Source organism: Drosophila elegans, unplaced genomic scaffold (genome assembly GCF_018152505.1).
Source record: "Drosophila elegans isolate 14027-0461.03 unplaced genomic scaffold, ASM1815250v1 contig_149, whole genome shotgun sequence".
Lineage (NCBI taxonomy): Eukaryota > Metazoa > Arthropoda > Insecta > Diptera > Drosophilidae > Drosophila > Drosophila elegans.
The window spans coordinates 24,568,266-24,581,114 of record NW_024545513.1 but is presented as its reverse complement, the minus strand read 5'-3'; the positions used below and the strand labels follow the sequence as shown (position 1 = coordinate 24,581,114).

The window sequence follows — 12,849 nt, the reverse complement described above, 5'->3', positions numbered from 1 at the left end:
CCGATGATGATCACAATTAAGTACAGCCGCAGTTAACGGTGCGTATAGGTATGTATAATAAATAATTCCCAATTGAATAATGCATTTTGGCTGGCTCCAATAATTTGTTAACAAAATGCACTACAAATCAAGGCGGTGTGTGCTTGGCTAATTGCCGCAGGCCATGCTTTTTGCCACAGATCCCCCCATTTTGGTTTTTTTTTCGTGTTTTTTTGTTCGCCACTTGGGTCGCGGAAGACGGCCATAAATCTAAGACACTTGCCCGGCCAGATTCCATCTCCCAAGTGCAGCGATGTTGAGGCCCAACTTTAAGGCCGATACCAATTTCAGTTCCAGCGCTCTCAAGTGCAACGCATAAATATTTATGCTGCAAAGCAATGACCGTCCAAAATTTTGCAGTCATCTGAATGAAAATGAAAGTTGCCCCCGCAGATCGCCTTTACAAGCTCCCGGCCCAGCTGCTCCATTTCAAATCTCTACATAAAAAGAAATAATATGTAATGTTTGAATTTACCAATTCGATTAACATAAGAGTTTCAGAACCATTTGTTAATTTATAAAATAAAAAATGTATGTGCAGAACGCCAATTTTACCTCATTACTTGAAATTGAAACTTTATACTTTAAAAAATGTGTAATATCTAGTTTATATGTCATTTGAAATACAAACGATTAAATAGTCATTAAAAAATATTAATAATCAAATAAATATTCATTAACAAGAAAGAAAGCAAACTTCGGCAAGCCGAAGTTCATATACCCTTGCAGCTATTGCAAGAATTTAACATTTTTGAAAACATTAAAATTATGATTTACTGCGTATATGTTTAAAAACATTGAAGCTATGATGATTAGCAACTCAATTATTTGATAGTTATTTTATATATTTTTATTATTTCTATGGGAGCTATATGATATAGACGTCCGATTTTGATAAAATCTAAACCATAATTCTGAAATATTTAACCATTGCTATATGTCGAAGAACTGAACAAAAAATTAAAAAACAAAAAAGTTATAATTTTTTTCATTTATTTTTCCGATTGTTCCTATGGGAGCTATATGCTATAGTCGTCCGATTTTGATATAATTTAAACCGTAAATCGGAAATATTTTACCATTACTAAACGTCGAAGAACTAAACAAAAAATTAAAAAACAGCAAAGTTATAATTTTTTTTCATTTATTTTTCCGATTGTTCCTATGGGAGCTATATGCTATAGTCGTCCGATTATGATGAAATTTAAACCGTAAATCAGAAATATTTAACCATTACTAAACGTCGAAGAACTAAACAAAAAATTAAAAAACAGCAAAGTTATAATTTTTTTTCATTTATTTTTCCGATTGTTCCTATGGGAGCTATATGCTATAGTCGTCCGATCCGGCTCGTTCCGACTTATATACTACCTGCAATAGAAAGACAACTTTTGGGAAAGTTTCATGCAGATAGCTTTAAAATTGAGGGACTAGTTTGCATATAAACGGACGGACAGACGGACAGACGGACAGACTGACAGACGGACAGACGGACGGACAGACGGACGGACAGACGGACATGGCTAGATCGACTCTACTAGTGATGCTGATCAAGAATATATATACTTTATAGGGTCGGAGATGTCTCCTTCACTGCGTTGCAAACTTCTGACTGAAATTATAATACCCTCTGCAAGGGTATAAAAATTAAATATTGATTGCTTTAATTTTGAAGTAGGATTATTAGCATAACTTTTGGTCCACTTAAAATATTGTTAAATACTAGGTTATACATTATTTGGTATGCAAACGATTGACAAACAAGTATTCATTATGGCATTTACAATTGATTATTAATATTTTAAATCCAATTTTTCCAGTGCAATGTCAAGCTCAAAGACGGTTTTTTTTTGTTGGCTTAACTTTTAGCCTGTTGTCGGAAGCAGGCAACATGCAAAAATATATTTGCGAGCGCAGCGGAACACAACACGATGCGCCGCTCTGCTGGCGAAAATCATTCTCCTTTCCCCTTTTTCAGTCTGCCATTTATTTTGGCCTCTGTTTTTGCATAAAGTTCAATCGGGGCCAATTGCAGCTGATAAAAAGCACCCACAGATCGCAGGGTTCACAGAGTTGTTCAACTCTTTGACTCGCCTAATGAATGGAGCGAATGTGAATGAATTTATTTCGAGTAGGTTGTGGTTTTTCCCGTCGCTACGCGGGATCTTCATGGGACAAAAAAAAAACCCATTCAATGGCAGTTAAATTGCCAGATGTTTAGTATATCAAAAAAATACGAAAAATTAATGATTTTATAATTAGTGAACGAAACCCCACTTTAAACATCAATTTAAAACTATTAGAACTAGTAAGAAATTGTAAATATATATCAATAGCAATACAACATTTTCAAAGTTTAGTTTTCGGTAGTTGCACATAAATATAAACATCGTTTAAATTTATATATGAAACTGAAAGGGTTGAACAAAAAATATTATAAAACTCAAAAAATGTAGGATGCTTTAAAAAGAGTACAGTTCCTCCCTAAAAATAATATTAACATGCTAAAAACGATGTTGTCTTTTATAAAATAAAAGAGAAAATATCAAAAATCATGATTTACCCGATGAAACCACTATTATTTGTTTCCAGCCACAAGTACTCCAAATGATTTTAGTATCGGGCACTTTTACCCTTCGATCGCATTGCCAAATGGAATGGAGTACGGAGTAAACAAACCGGAAATCTCCATCTCGATTCCGAACTTTATGGCCTTGTTGCTATTGGCCCCCCCTATTAAACGCTAAACTTTTGGATCGGGAATCATGAATAATAAAACGGTAAGTCGATTGCCAGACTTATAAATCGCTGGCGATGATCGCTGCGAGCAGTTTTGGCTCAGTCAAAGAAAGCCTCCAAACCGGCCGCAGTACTGCTCTTTCTCCCCCAAATGCATCGATCTCTTTCTGATTGCTTTGCCTCGTCTCTCTCTCTACGAAATCCCGAAAAGCTTTCGCATTCGCTCCGTGGTAAAATAAACGTTGAATGGAGCACGTAGCTCAATGACAAAGCCCGAAGACAGCCGAGGCGCCAAGAAATGGAAACGAAATCGAAAGTGCAGCCGTCTCACGGTTATACACTGGAAAGAAACTTCACAGAAATTGATTCCTTACTATTAATAGAAGAACCGGTTTACTTTTTAATCACTTTTGGCAAAAAAATACAGCTTTTACACGATACTTTGTTTTAATAGGACGAGTTTGATATCCATTTAATCTATCAATCTAAATAATCAACCCCTACTTGATTTCGAAAGTTCCAGTTTTGCCCCGTTTTTTTTTTTTTTTTTGAAGTGGTTACAAAATTATTTTTATTTTAAGAATAATTTAAAATATTTATAATTTATTAAAATTGTCCACAAATTTTCTTTTGGTGTTACAATTTTGTAAGCAGCTTTACGGATATTTTTCCCTCATTTTTATCACTCTCTCCGTGGGCTTGAAGCTCGGACTGTTGTTTGTGTTTCGGTTTGGACTCTACGGATTTTGTTGTTATCATTGGTAAGTGCGAGGGAAAAGCTTTCGAAGGCCGTCCGAAAAGCTGCCTCTTCATCATCTTGGCCGTCTTCGTCCAATGTGGCCAAAACCAAATCCAAAAAGCGAATTGCTCATTGAACAAGACGAGCTCGTGGCGTGCGTTTCGCAGGGAGCGGCGAACTATATATATATATATCTTTATATATATATATATTAAAGATATCGAGAGTGAAACGAAAAAGCACAGTGGACAATTATCAGAAGAAAAAACAGTGCAATTAATCGTACTTTGTCCCTTATTTTTGTGTTAAATTTTTTTTTTTTTTTTTTTTTGCCATTTTCTGTTGCTGTTTTGAGATGAAAGACGGCAGCAGCAGTCATGGTAATCGTGAGTGAGACAAAGGAAAGTGGCAGGCAGTCGCGTTCAGTTTGAAGCCGCCTTACCACAGAAAATAAATAAATAATCCGCAACAATAACGGCCGCAACAAATGTATAGCAGCAGCTACTGGATCCAGAGCAGCAGCCCACAACAATAAAAAGAAAAAAACCGGAGGCAAGTGTAATAAACACAAGTGCAGAAACAAAAATATTCTTCTAAAGTCTTTACTTCATAATTTTATTATTGCACATTTTATAAAGTACATAACGAAATCATTTAAGAATTCTTCATTATTGTCTAGCAAGTAAATATTGAATTGGTAAAAGTACATACATCGCTGTTTTTATTAAACTGACTGATTTGCAGATTGATAACTTTGTCATTTTCTTTGACTAATTTCTTTAAGTATCAAAGAATGAATATTTGTCTTGAATTTTGTTTACAAATATTACTATGAGGTGTTTCGGTTTTAATTTTAAAACTGTCATGAAATCTTTATTAAAGAAATTAATATTTTTAAGGTACACATTTTGATAACAAATTTATCTATCATAAAAAGTACAAAATAAATAAAAAATCAGCTTTTATAACTAGTATAAATATACCACTTAATAAATGCACAAATAACCATTAAAGCGAACATTAACACCCATTTGCATTCATACAACACAACATACTTGCGTACTATGTACAACGGCGGTCATTTTCACTTTTATTTTATGTAACAACTTTGATTTCTGAAGGGTCCAAAGTAAGAGGGAAAATAAATGAAAGATGCAGAAGCAAAAATAAATATAGTAAATACGAAAAAGGAGGCGAATACTATGGGCCAGATTCTTATGCAAGACTACTCCTACTCGGCCACGCCTTTGCGGTTTGGCTTATTTGTTTGTGGTCTATTCACACTTTCTACCGCCGATTCGGTGGCATTACTCCACCGATCCGGCGATCCATCGCCTCACACCTCTGTGCGAATTATTATCAATTTGTGCACGTCGCGGCCATAAAGAGGCAATCATGGAGCGCGCGTATCGCCAGTGGCACTGCATATGCATACGAGTCGGGCAATTAAAAGCGCCAAGCAGGCCAGCAAGAAAGTGCTTCTATATAACCATATAGCATAGCCAAGATGGTCAAGTTACAGAGGGGAAATAAATATGGGGCAATGATAACGAACGAGGGATACCCTAAGGGGATCACAAAAGTATGAAGAAAATTTCCTCACTTCCAAAAGAATATCTATTACATATTTTTTTTACCGGAGTTAGACTTTAAATTTAAATAAGAATTTAAGCCACTCTCTGCATACCCTTCAGATAATGTGAAGTTACTATAAAATATAAAAATGCGAACTGAACAACTTTACCAATTTACTTCAAATCTAAAATAAATTAAAATTAATTTTAAAATACAAAACAAATATTGTTCATCATTTCCATTGAAAAAAGTTATAGATGCAGTAATGAAATACAAAATGTAATATAAATTAATTTAATTTATACAAGTGTAATAAAAGACATAAAAAGAGATTACTTAGGGTATACCAAAAGAGAAAATATATAAGACCACTTTTAAAAGATAGACATTCAAAAGAACAGATGGCTTAAATATAATTTGGACAATATTAAATGACTTTATAAAATTAGAAGTAAAATATGTACGGCCAGCATTATTTCCCTTTTTAAAAAGTCATTAAATACGCGTTTCATAGTTCAAAACCCCAATAAGTCATAGATTGCAAAGGTGTAAAATGTGGTAATTATTTAATTTTACAAGTGTCACCTAGTAACGGCAACTCACGTAGCACGGAAATGCGCCATGATTTTTTTTCTAAATGTTTTCATGTTTTCTGGTTTTTTTTTTTTGTTAGCCAAGTTAAGCTTCTTTAATGTGTCACGGTACCATGACTCAGCCGATCGTCGAGAAAGCGCTCAGCTGAAGTAAAGTAGCTGAAATTACTAACCACTTTCGGGCTGGATTTATGTGCGATGCGACCCGCAAAGGGCAGGGCAAACAGAAAACAAACGAGCACACAGAAATCCGTGAAAATGTCATCAATTATGGGGCATAAAGTCTGGCCATAATTAAAAGCTGTCAAATCATAATTGGTCGGCAGTTGGGGCCAACGAAAACTAAACTGAGCCAGAAACTGCGGCCAGTTGCTAACAATGTGTGAATTGCATAATGACGGCTGAACCAACGAAATAGATGAATGAATCGACATCAATGTGATGTAAAAATGCCCGAGAAAACCTGGCCCAGTATTGCGTCAAAAAAAAAATATATATATATATCTCGGAGGGTTTTCCTTTGTCACTCCGCCCAAGGGCGTTGCATAAATTAGCGGCTGTTGATGATGTTGCGTCTGCCTTTAACGGGAATTTGAGTGAATGAATTTTTTCGGATTTTGGATTTAATTTCTGCCCGCTGATGATGTTTGTTTTTTCTATTTTTTATGATAGTTAGTTACATGGCAACCGTCGAGCCGTTCAAATCGCTGAAGCGAAATTGCCTTGCAAAAATCGTTATATATACACACATATATCTCAATTTAGTTAAAAACATTTTGCGCGGCTAAAAAAAGACAACTATTTTCGGTGCGGTTAATTAATCGAGAGCAGTTTCAGTTACTTTTATTTTCAAGTGTTATGACAGAGGTACTCCCAAAAAAAAAGGGAAAAATTAAATAAATATTACATACAAAAGTGATTACATGAAATACGAGTACCGTATGTAGGAAGCTCGATGTCGCTTGGCTTTCACTGCGATCGCTTTAAATCGAGAGCTCGCGGGGGAAAACTGGAAAAACCACAGAAAACGAAAAAAACAACAACAGCAACAGGAGCTGGACGGCAATTAAAGCCCGATGCTGCGAATGGACAAACAAAATAACGAAATTGCATTTCACAGACTGAGACATTGAGACATTTGAGTCTCTCCAGAGACGAGAGACAAAATGAAGTCGAGGATTTTTTTTTTTTGCTATTCGCTTTTTCCGCCTGGCAAACGGCATTGAACTTGAAAAACTAGCCACCAGCGAGAGAAAGAAAGACAAATAGAGAAATAAATCGAGGCGGGGAAAGACAATATAATATATATATATATAGTAAAACGACAAAAACAAACAGAAATTAAAATAGATGGCTAATGAAATGCAGCTGACATCATTTGAATATTTATATATTTTGAATTTCATTTCTAAGCGATTTGATAACGTTTTATTTTCGTAGCTTTTTCGTTGCTTGCGAAAAGTGTAAACAAGTTCGTTGCCTAAGTCTTTTGTTTGGCTGCGCGTGTGACAGCGCCATCTGCTGGCCAACGATTGCCAAACTGGGAGCTGTATATATAAATATACATGTATATACGCACATATAGCGGCTTCCGCCAGACAATATTGCTTGCATGTTGCTGATTTTCGAGCCAGTTTTTGTATTCATATGTTGTTGTTTTTATTTCGTTTTCGTTTGCCAAGTCATGCAACAATGGCAAACATGTTAACAAGAAATCCAAAAAAAAAATGTACTACAATGCTCATCAGTTACCCATCATCCATAAATGGATGAATGATAGCGCCGCTCCCACGCTTCGATTGTCGTTATCTGGAAATGATCGAGAGCTGGTTGCTCCATCAATGGATTAGGGTGGGAAACATTGAGCTGCGGATTGCGGACTGAACCGAAATAGTGATTGCAATAAAATCTATGGCAATAGTGGTGCTTCGGAATAAATGTAGTTTTTAATTTCATTTGACAATCGATCAGCTTTAGATAACTTTTGTAATAGATGTGGCATACGGTCCATTTAAATTAAATACAGTAAAAATACAAACATCAACAATAATTAATAATTAATCCTTGTTTCGTTAAAAAAAAAAGCAATAATAATTAAATTTTGTCGGCACAAGACTAGACTAACAAAAAAAACTGAAAAACTTTGAATACTTTTGGAGGATAGTATCTTGGAATTGTTGAACATTTTAAGACGTTAATCTATCAATCCAGGTTTATAGTTTATTAGTTTTGTCTTTTGCATGATATATATACGACAGCTATGAGATTTAACTGAAAGGAGAAAATTATGATGCGTTCATTAAGTTTAACCCAATGCGACAATAAAGTATACTTGAGATAATTGAAAATGCCTATTGGTTTGTATAATATTGTTTTCTACAGTTCTGTTAATATATCTTTTAAATCAAGACCAAGTTAACTAAGTTCTGTAGTTTATTTCAAATATTACAAATAACAATACAATTAGGATCAAAATGTGTAATTTGCTTGAATAGTATAGTTTTAATTTGTATTATAAACATGAGTCAATGAATATTATTCTTAATCGAAAATGCTTAACTAGGGTACTTATTGATTGATTATTTTTTATGCTAATAATTCTGTCTCAATATGAATCAAAAAATTATTATTATTTAATTTCGTCTATCACAGTACAACAAGACAGTTTATTTGAGCTAATTGAAAATGTGTAACTAAAATGTGTAACGTATTGCTAAAATGTTTTTGTAATAATTTTTGTTATTCTTTGCCTTGCAGTTCTGTTCATATTTCTGTCAAAATATGGGCCAAGAGATATCGCAGCAGCAAAATCAGCCACACCAACAACACCACCAGCAGCACCACCACCACCAACAACAACAACAACAACAACAACAACAACAAACGCCCCACCACAAACGACAACCACAGCGAAAAAGCTTCAGCGGCATTAGCACCACCAATCAGCCGATCTACACGCCCACCAGTCACCTATCGACCAGCAGCTCCTCCACCACCACCAACGATTATACAAATCCTACCGGTAATACAAATATCAATCAGAATCAGAACTATCGATTGCGTCACAAGTACAATTTGAGTAAACAAACCTACGAGAGGAGCAAAATTCCAGCAAGTGGAGCAAGTACAAGTCAATCGGACACAGAATCGCATTACGCCAAGTTAAATTTGCAGAGGAGCAGTTCCCAGAGTTCGGACAGTGGCATCTACAACTCGTCGTGCCACTGCAGCTCCATATCCTCGATATCGGCGATCAGCAGCAGTGCCAGCAGCAGTCGCAGCAGCAGTAGCTCCAGTCGCGGTTGTCCCAGCTCATTGGTGTCGAGCAAATCGAATCGATCGCTGGACAAGCAGAAGCACTACCTGAGCCACCACCTGTACATCAAGTCCTATCTGGACATCTTGGAAGAGGACGAGCGGGCCAGGGCGCATTTCAAATCCGCTCGTCCAGGCGGAATCCGCAACTATACACCCAAGATCTTGGCCAGCGGTGAATCGAGTATTTCCAATAGTAACACCAGCAGTAGTCACACATCGACGACTCTATCTTCGAGTGCTCCGGCTCATTGTTACGGTCCGGGAAAGAGGACAGCATCTGGAGCAGGAGCAGGAGCAGGAACATCCGTAGCGGGAAAACACTGTCAGGAGGATCCGTGGATTTGACAATTACTGAAACATGGCGTTTGGCACAATGACGTCTTTGCTTGGCATGATCCCGCTACTGGCGATCGGCATGAATTTCTATCGCTATCAAAGCGTCGATCCCGAGAACAAGGTCCAGGAGCCAACCGTCGTAAGTTTTTAATATTATGTACTTTATATATTATTTGTACGTTAAAAACTATACCCATTAAAAACGTATACATTTTATATTTAAATATATATCAACTACCTAACCTTTTTATAGACATTTAAATTAACTTTGGTATAACAAGTTTAAAGTTCTTCACATTACCTTTTTCTAATAAATGTTTACTTTTAATACAAAACGTAAATCATTTTCTTGTTAAAATGAACGATAAAATAATAAATTCATAGGCCCTTTTATATAATACTTAATCTTAACTTGATCATTATCATTACCTTGAGGGCACTCAACTTGTTTGCTTCGTTAACATTTAAGTATCACTAAACGCCATCATTTGAAGTGTTTAATATTTGTCTTAAAGATATTTTTTGTGATATTATTTTCTTTGTTGTTAAAATTCCATTTCATTTTAATATTTATTTATCAATTTTACATAATTTAAAGGTAGTCATAAATAATTAAAATGCAATGTAACCCACCTCATTTAGACTGAAATTAATCATATATAATTACAATTGAAAATACTGAAAATAATAATATATTACTATTGTTTTCACTTTGCCAACAATTTGTTATTGCATGCGTTCCTTTAATGATCATAGTTTGAAAAGCTATCATTATATCAAAAGCCAACACTTTACGTATTTAGGGGCCATTTAAGCCAACTGATGCTAATATATTCTGACATTTCTATTATTCAGATACGTCGTCAGTATGATTTCGTTGTGATTGGCGGCGGATCCGCTGGAGCTGTGGTGGCCAATCGCCTGAGCGAGGTTCGCAACTGGACAGTGCTGCTCCTGGAGGCGGGCGGCGATGAGACGGAGATCTCGGATGTGCCAGCTCTGGCGGGATATCTGCAGCTGACGGAATTGGATTGGAAATACCAGACGACACCGTCGTCCACGCGTCAATATTGTCAGGCGATGAAGGGCGATCGCTGCTTTTGGCCGAGGGGAAAAGTACTGGGCGGCAGTTCTGTGCTCAATGCCATGGTTTATGTACGCGGCTCGAAGAACGACTACAACCATTGGGCTTCGTTGGGCAATCCGGGCTGGGACTACGACAGCATGCTCAAGTACTTCCTCAAATCGGAGGACGTTCGTAATCCGTACTTGGCCAAGACGCCTTATCACGAAACGGGCGGATATCTGACGGTCCAGGAGGCCCCCTGGCGAACGCCCCTCTCGATCGCCTTCCTGCAGGCGGGCATGGAGATGGGCTACGAGAATCGGGACATCAACGGTGCCCAGCAGACGGGATTCATGTTGACCCAGAGTACGATTCGTCGCGGTGCTCGATGCTCCACGGGCAAGGCCTTCATACGCCCCGTGCGTCAGCGTCAAAACTTCGATGTCCTCCTCCATGCGGAGGCCACCAGAATCCTATTCGACAAGCAGAAGCGGGCAATTGGGGTGGAGTACACGCGAGGAGGCCGTAAGAATCTGGTGTTCGTGAAACGAGAGGTGATAGCCAGTGCCGGGGCATTGAACACACCCAAATTACTGATGCTTTCCGGCGTTGGGCCAGCGGAGCATCTGCAGGAGCACAATATACCGGTGATTTCCGACCTTCCCGTGGGCAACAACATGCAGGATCACGTCGGTCTGGGTGGCCTCACCTTTGTGGTGGATGCTCCCCTAACCGTGACCCGCAATCGCTTCCAGACCATCCCCGTTTCCATGGAATACATACTGAGGGAACGTGGTCCCATGACGTTTTCGGGCGTGGAAGGAGTGGCCTTTCTCAACACCAAATACCAAGATCCCTCGGTCGACTGGCCAGATGTACAATTTCATTTCTGCCCGAGCTCAATCAACTCCGATGGCGGTGAGCAGATACGCAAGATACTCAATCTGCGCGATGGTTTCTATAACACGGTATACAAGCCGCTGCAGCACAGTGAAACCTGGTCGATATTGCCGCTGCTGCTCAGGCCCAAAAGCACCGGATGGGTGCGTCTGAACTCGCGGAATCCGCAGCATCAGCCGAAGATCATACCCAACTACTTTGCCCACCAGGAGGACATCGATGTGCTGGTCGAGGGCATTAAGCTGGCCATCAATGTCTCAAACACGCAGGCATTCCAGAGATTTGGCTCGCGGTTGCACAACATTCCACTTCCGGGCTGCCGGCATTTGCCATTTCAATCGAACGAGTACTGGGCCTGTTGCATCAAGGAGTTCACGTTCACGATCTATCATCCGGCGGGAACTTGCCGCATGGGCCCCAGCTGGGATGTTACGGCCGTGGTCGATCCCCGATTACGGGTCTACGGGGTGTCTGGAGTTCGGGTGGTGGATGCCAGCATTATGCCCACGATTGTCAATGGCAATCCCAATGCCCCCGTCATCGCCATCGGCGAGAAGGCCTCCGATTTGATCAAAGAAGATTGGGGCGCCAGGCGGGCGCACACTTCAACTTAGTTTAGAATGCTATCTACCGCTAATTTATGTTTCAACTAGTCAAATGTGGATTAACAGACGTAATATTATCACTATGTGTTTTCGTTGTATCGATTTCCTTCTTTCGTTCGCCGCTAAATTTATGCTTAGTTATTCGCAAGTTAAGTTAAGTGTACGAATTCCCACATATAGTTTTTTTTTTATTTTATCGAGCATTTTATTAAATATTTATGTATTTATGAAACAATCTGCGGGGTGTTTTATTTAACTTGGGTACACGTGTCGGTTACTTGATTTCCCAATGACAGGTGCGTTTTAAGTATTTAATAAAGAATATATAAAAAATAAAATTATGCAGTGTTTTCTTATGTATTTATTTATTTAAAGTAACTTGAATTTACTAAGATTTTATTACGTAATTTGGTTATACATGTCGGCTACTTAATTTGGATCTACGTATAATGTCAAATACGTGGCAGTAAAATAATTATTACTTAATTATGTATTTAAAAACTTAAATATTATATGAGTTTTATCAGAAAGTATTTATTTAATGGCCTTACAAAAGTATATTTTAACAAATTTTTTTACTTTTCTAGTTTTTCTGTCAAATACATTTTACCTACATGAAATAAAAAAAATGTTATATAAAGGATTCTTTAATTTACATGTTTTGTTACATGGAAGTTTATATTTATTTCACTTTTTTTGGTAGGTTATCATTTTGTAACTACGCTTAATTTTAGCCAGCACTCAAACCAAAAAGCAGGATATAGAAGATCATTTGAAGATAATATAAGAATGTATTCATCTAAGAAAAAACTAATGGTATCTTAATAATTTATATAAATACCAATTTTGTATGCCCAGAGTTGGATAAATTGTAAATAAGATTAAATGATTTTCGTATATAGTTTTGTTCCCAATTTCTATCAAGTAATCGTAGCAAAT

General features: G+C 37.4%; 2 protein-coding genes across 6 annotated transcripts in view; one reads left to right on the top strand and one right to left on the bottom strand.

Annotated features, from left to right (window-relative positions):
• Positions 1-12,849, bottom strand: part of LOC108148113 (flotillin-2) — a 113,432-nt gene that overhangs the window by 59,646 nt on the left and 40,937 nt on the right. The window lies entirely within an intron of this gene.
• LOC108148118 (glucose dehydrogenase [FAD, quinone]-like) lies at positions 3,651-12,157 on the top strand. Its single transcript, XM_017274968.2, has 4 exons — positions 3,651-4,069; positions 8,443-9,338; positions 9,442-9,478; positions 10,195-12,157. The coding sequence occupies exons 2-4, from the start codon at positions 8,467-8,469 to the stop codon at positions 11,917-11,919; spliced, it is 2,634 nt and encodes an 877-aa protein (XP_017130457.1). The 5' UTR covers positions 3,651-4,069; positions 8,443-8,466; the 3' UTR covers positions 11,920-12,157.

What these genes read in the sequence shown, in the direction of transcription:
- LOC108148118 (XM_017274968.2), top strand. Translation starts at nt 8,467, where the DNA reads ATGGGCCAAGAGATATCGCAGCAGCAAAATCAGCCACACCAACAACAC. An exon ending in AAACACTGTCAGGAGGATCC is followed by an intron (nt 9,339 to 9,441) that starts GTGGATTTGACA and finishes TCGCTATCAAAG; the next exon opens with CGTCGATCCCGAGAACAAGG. An exon ending in AGGTCCAGGAGCCAACCGTC is followed by an intron (nt 9,479 to 10,194) that starts GTAAGTTTTTAA and finishes TCTATTATTCAG; the next exon opens with ATACGTCGTCAGTATGATTT.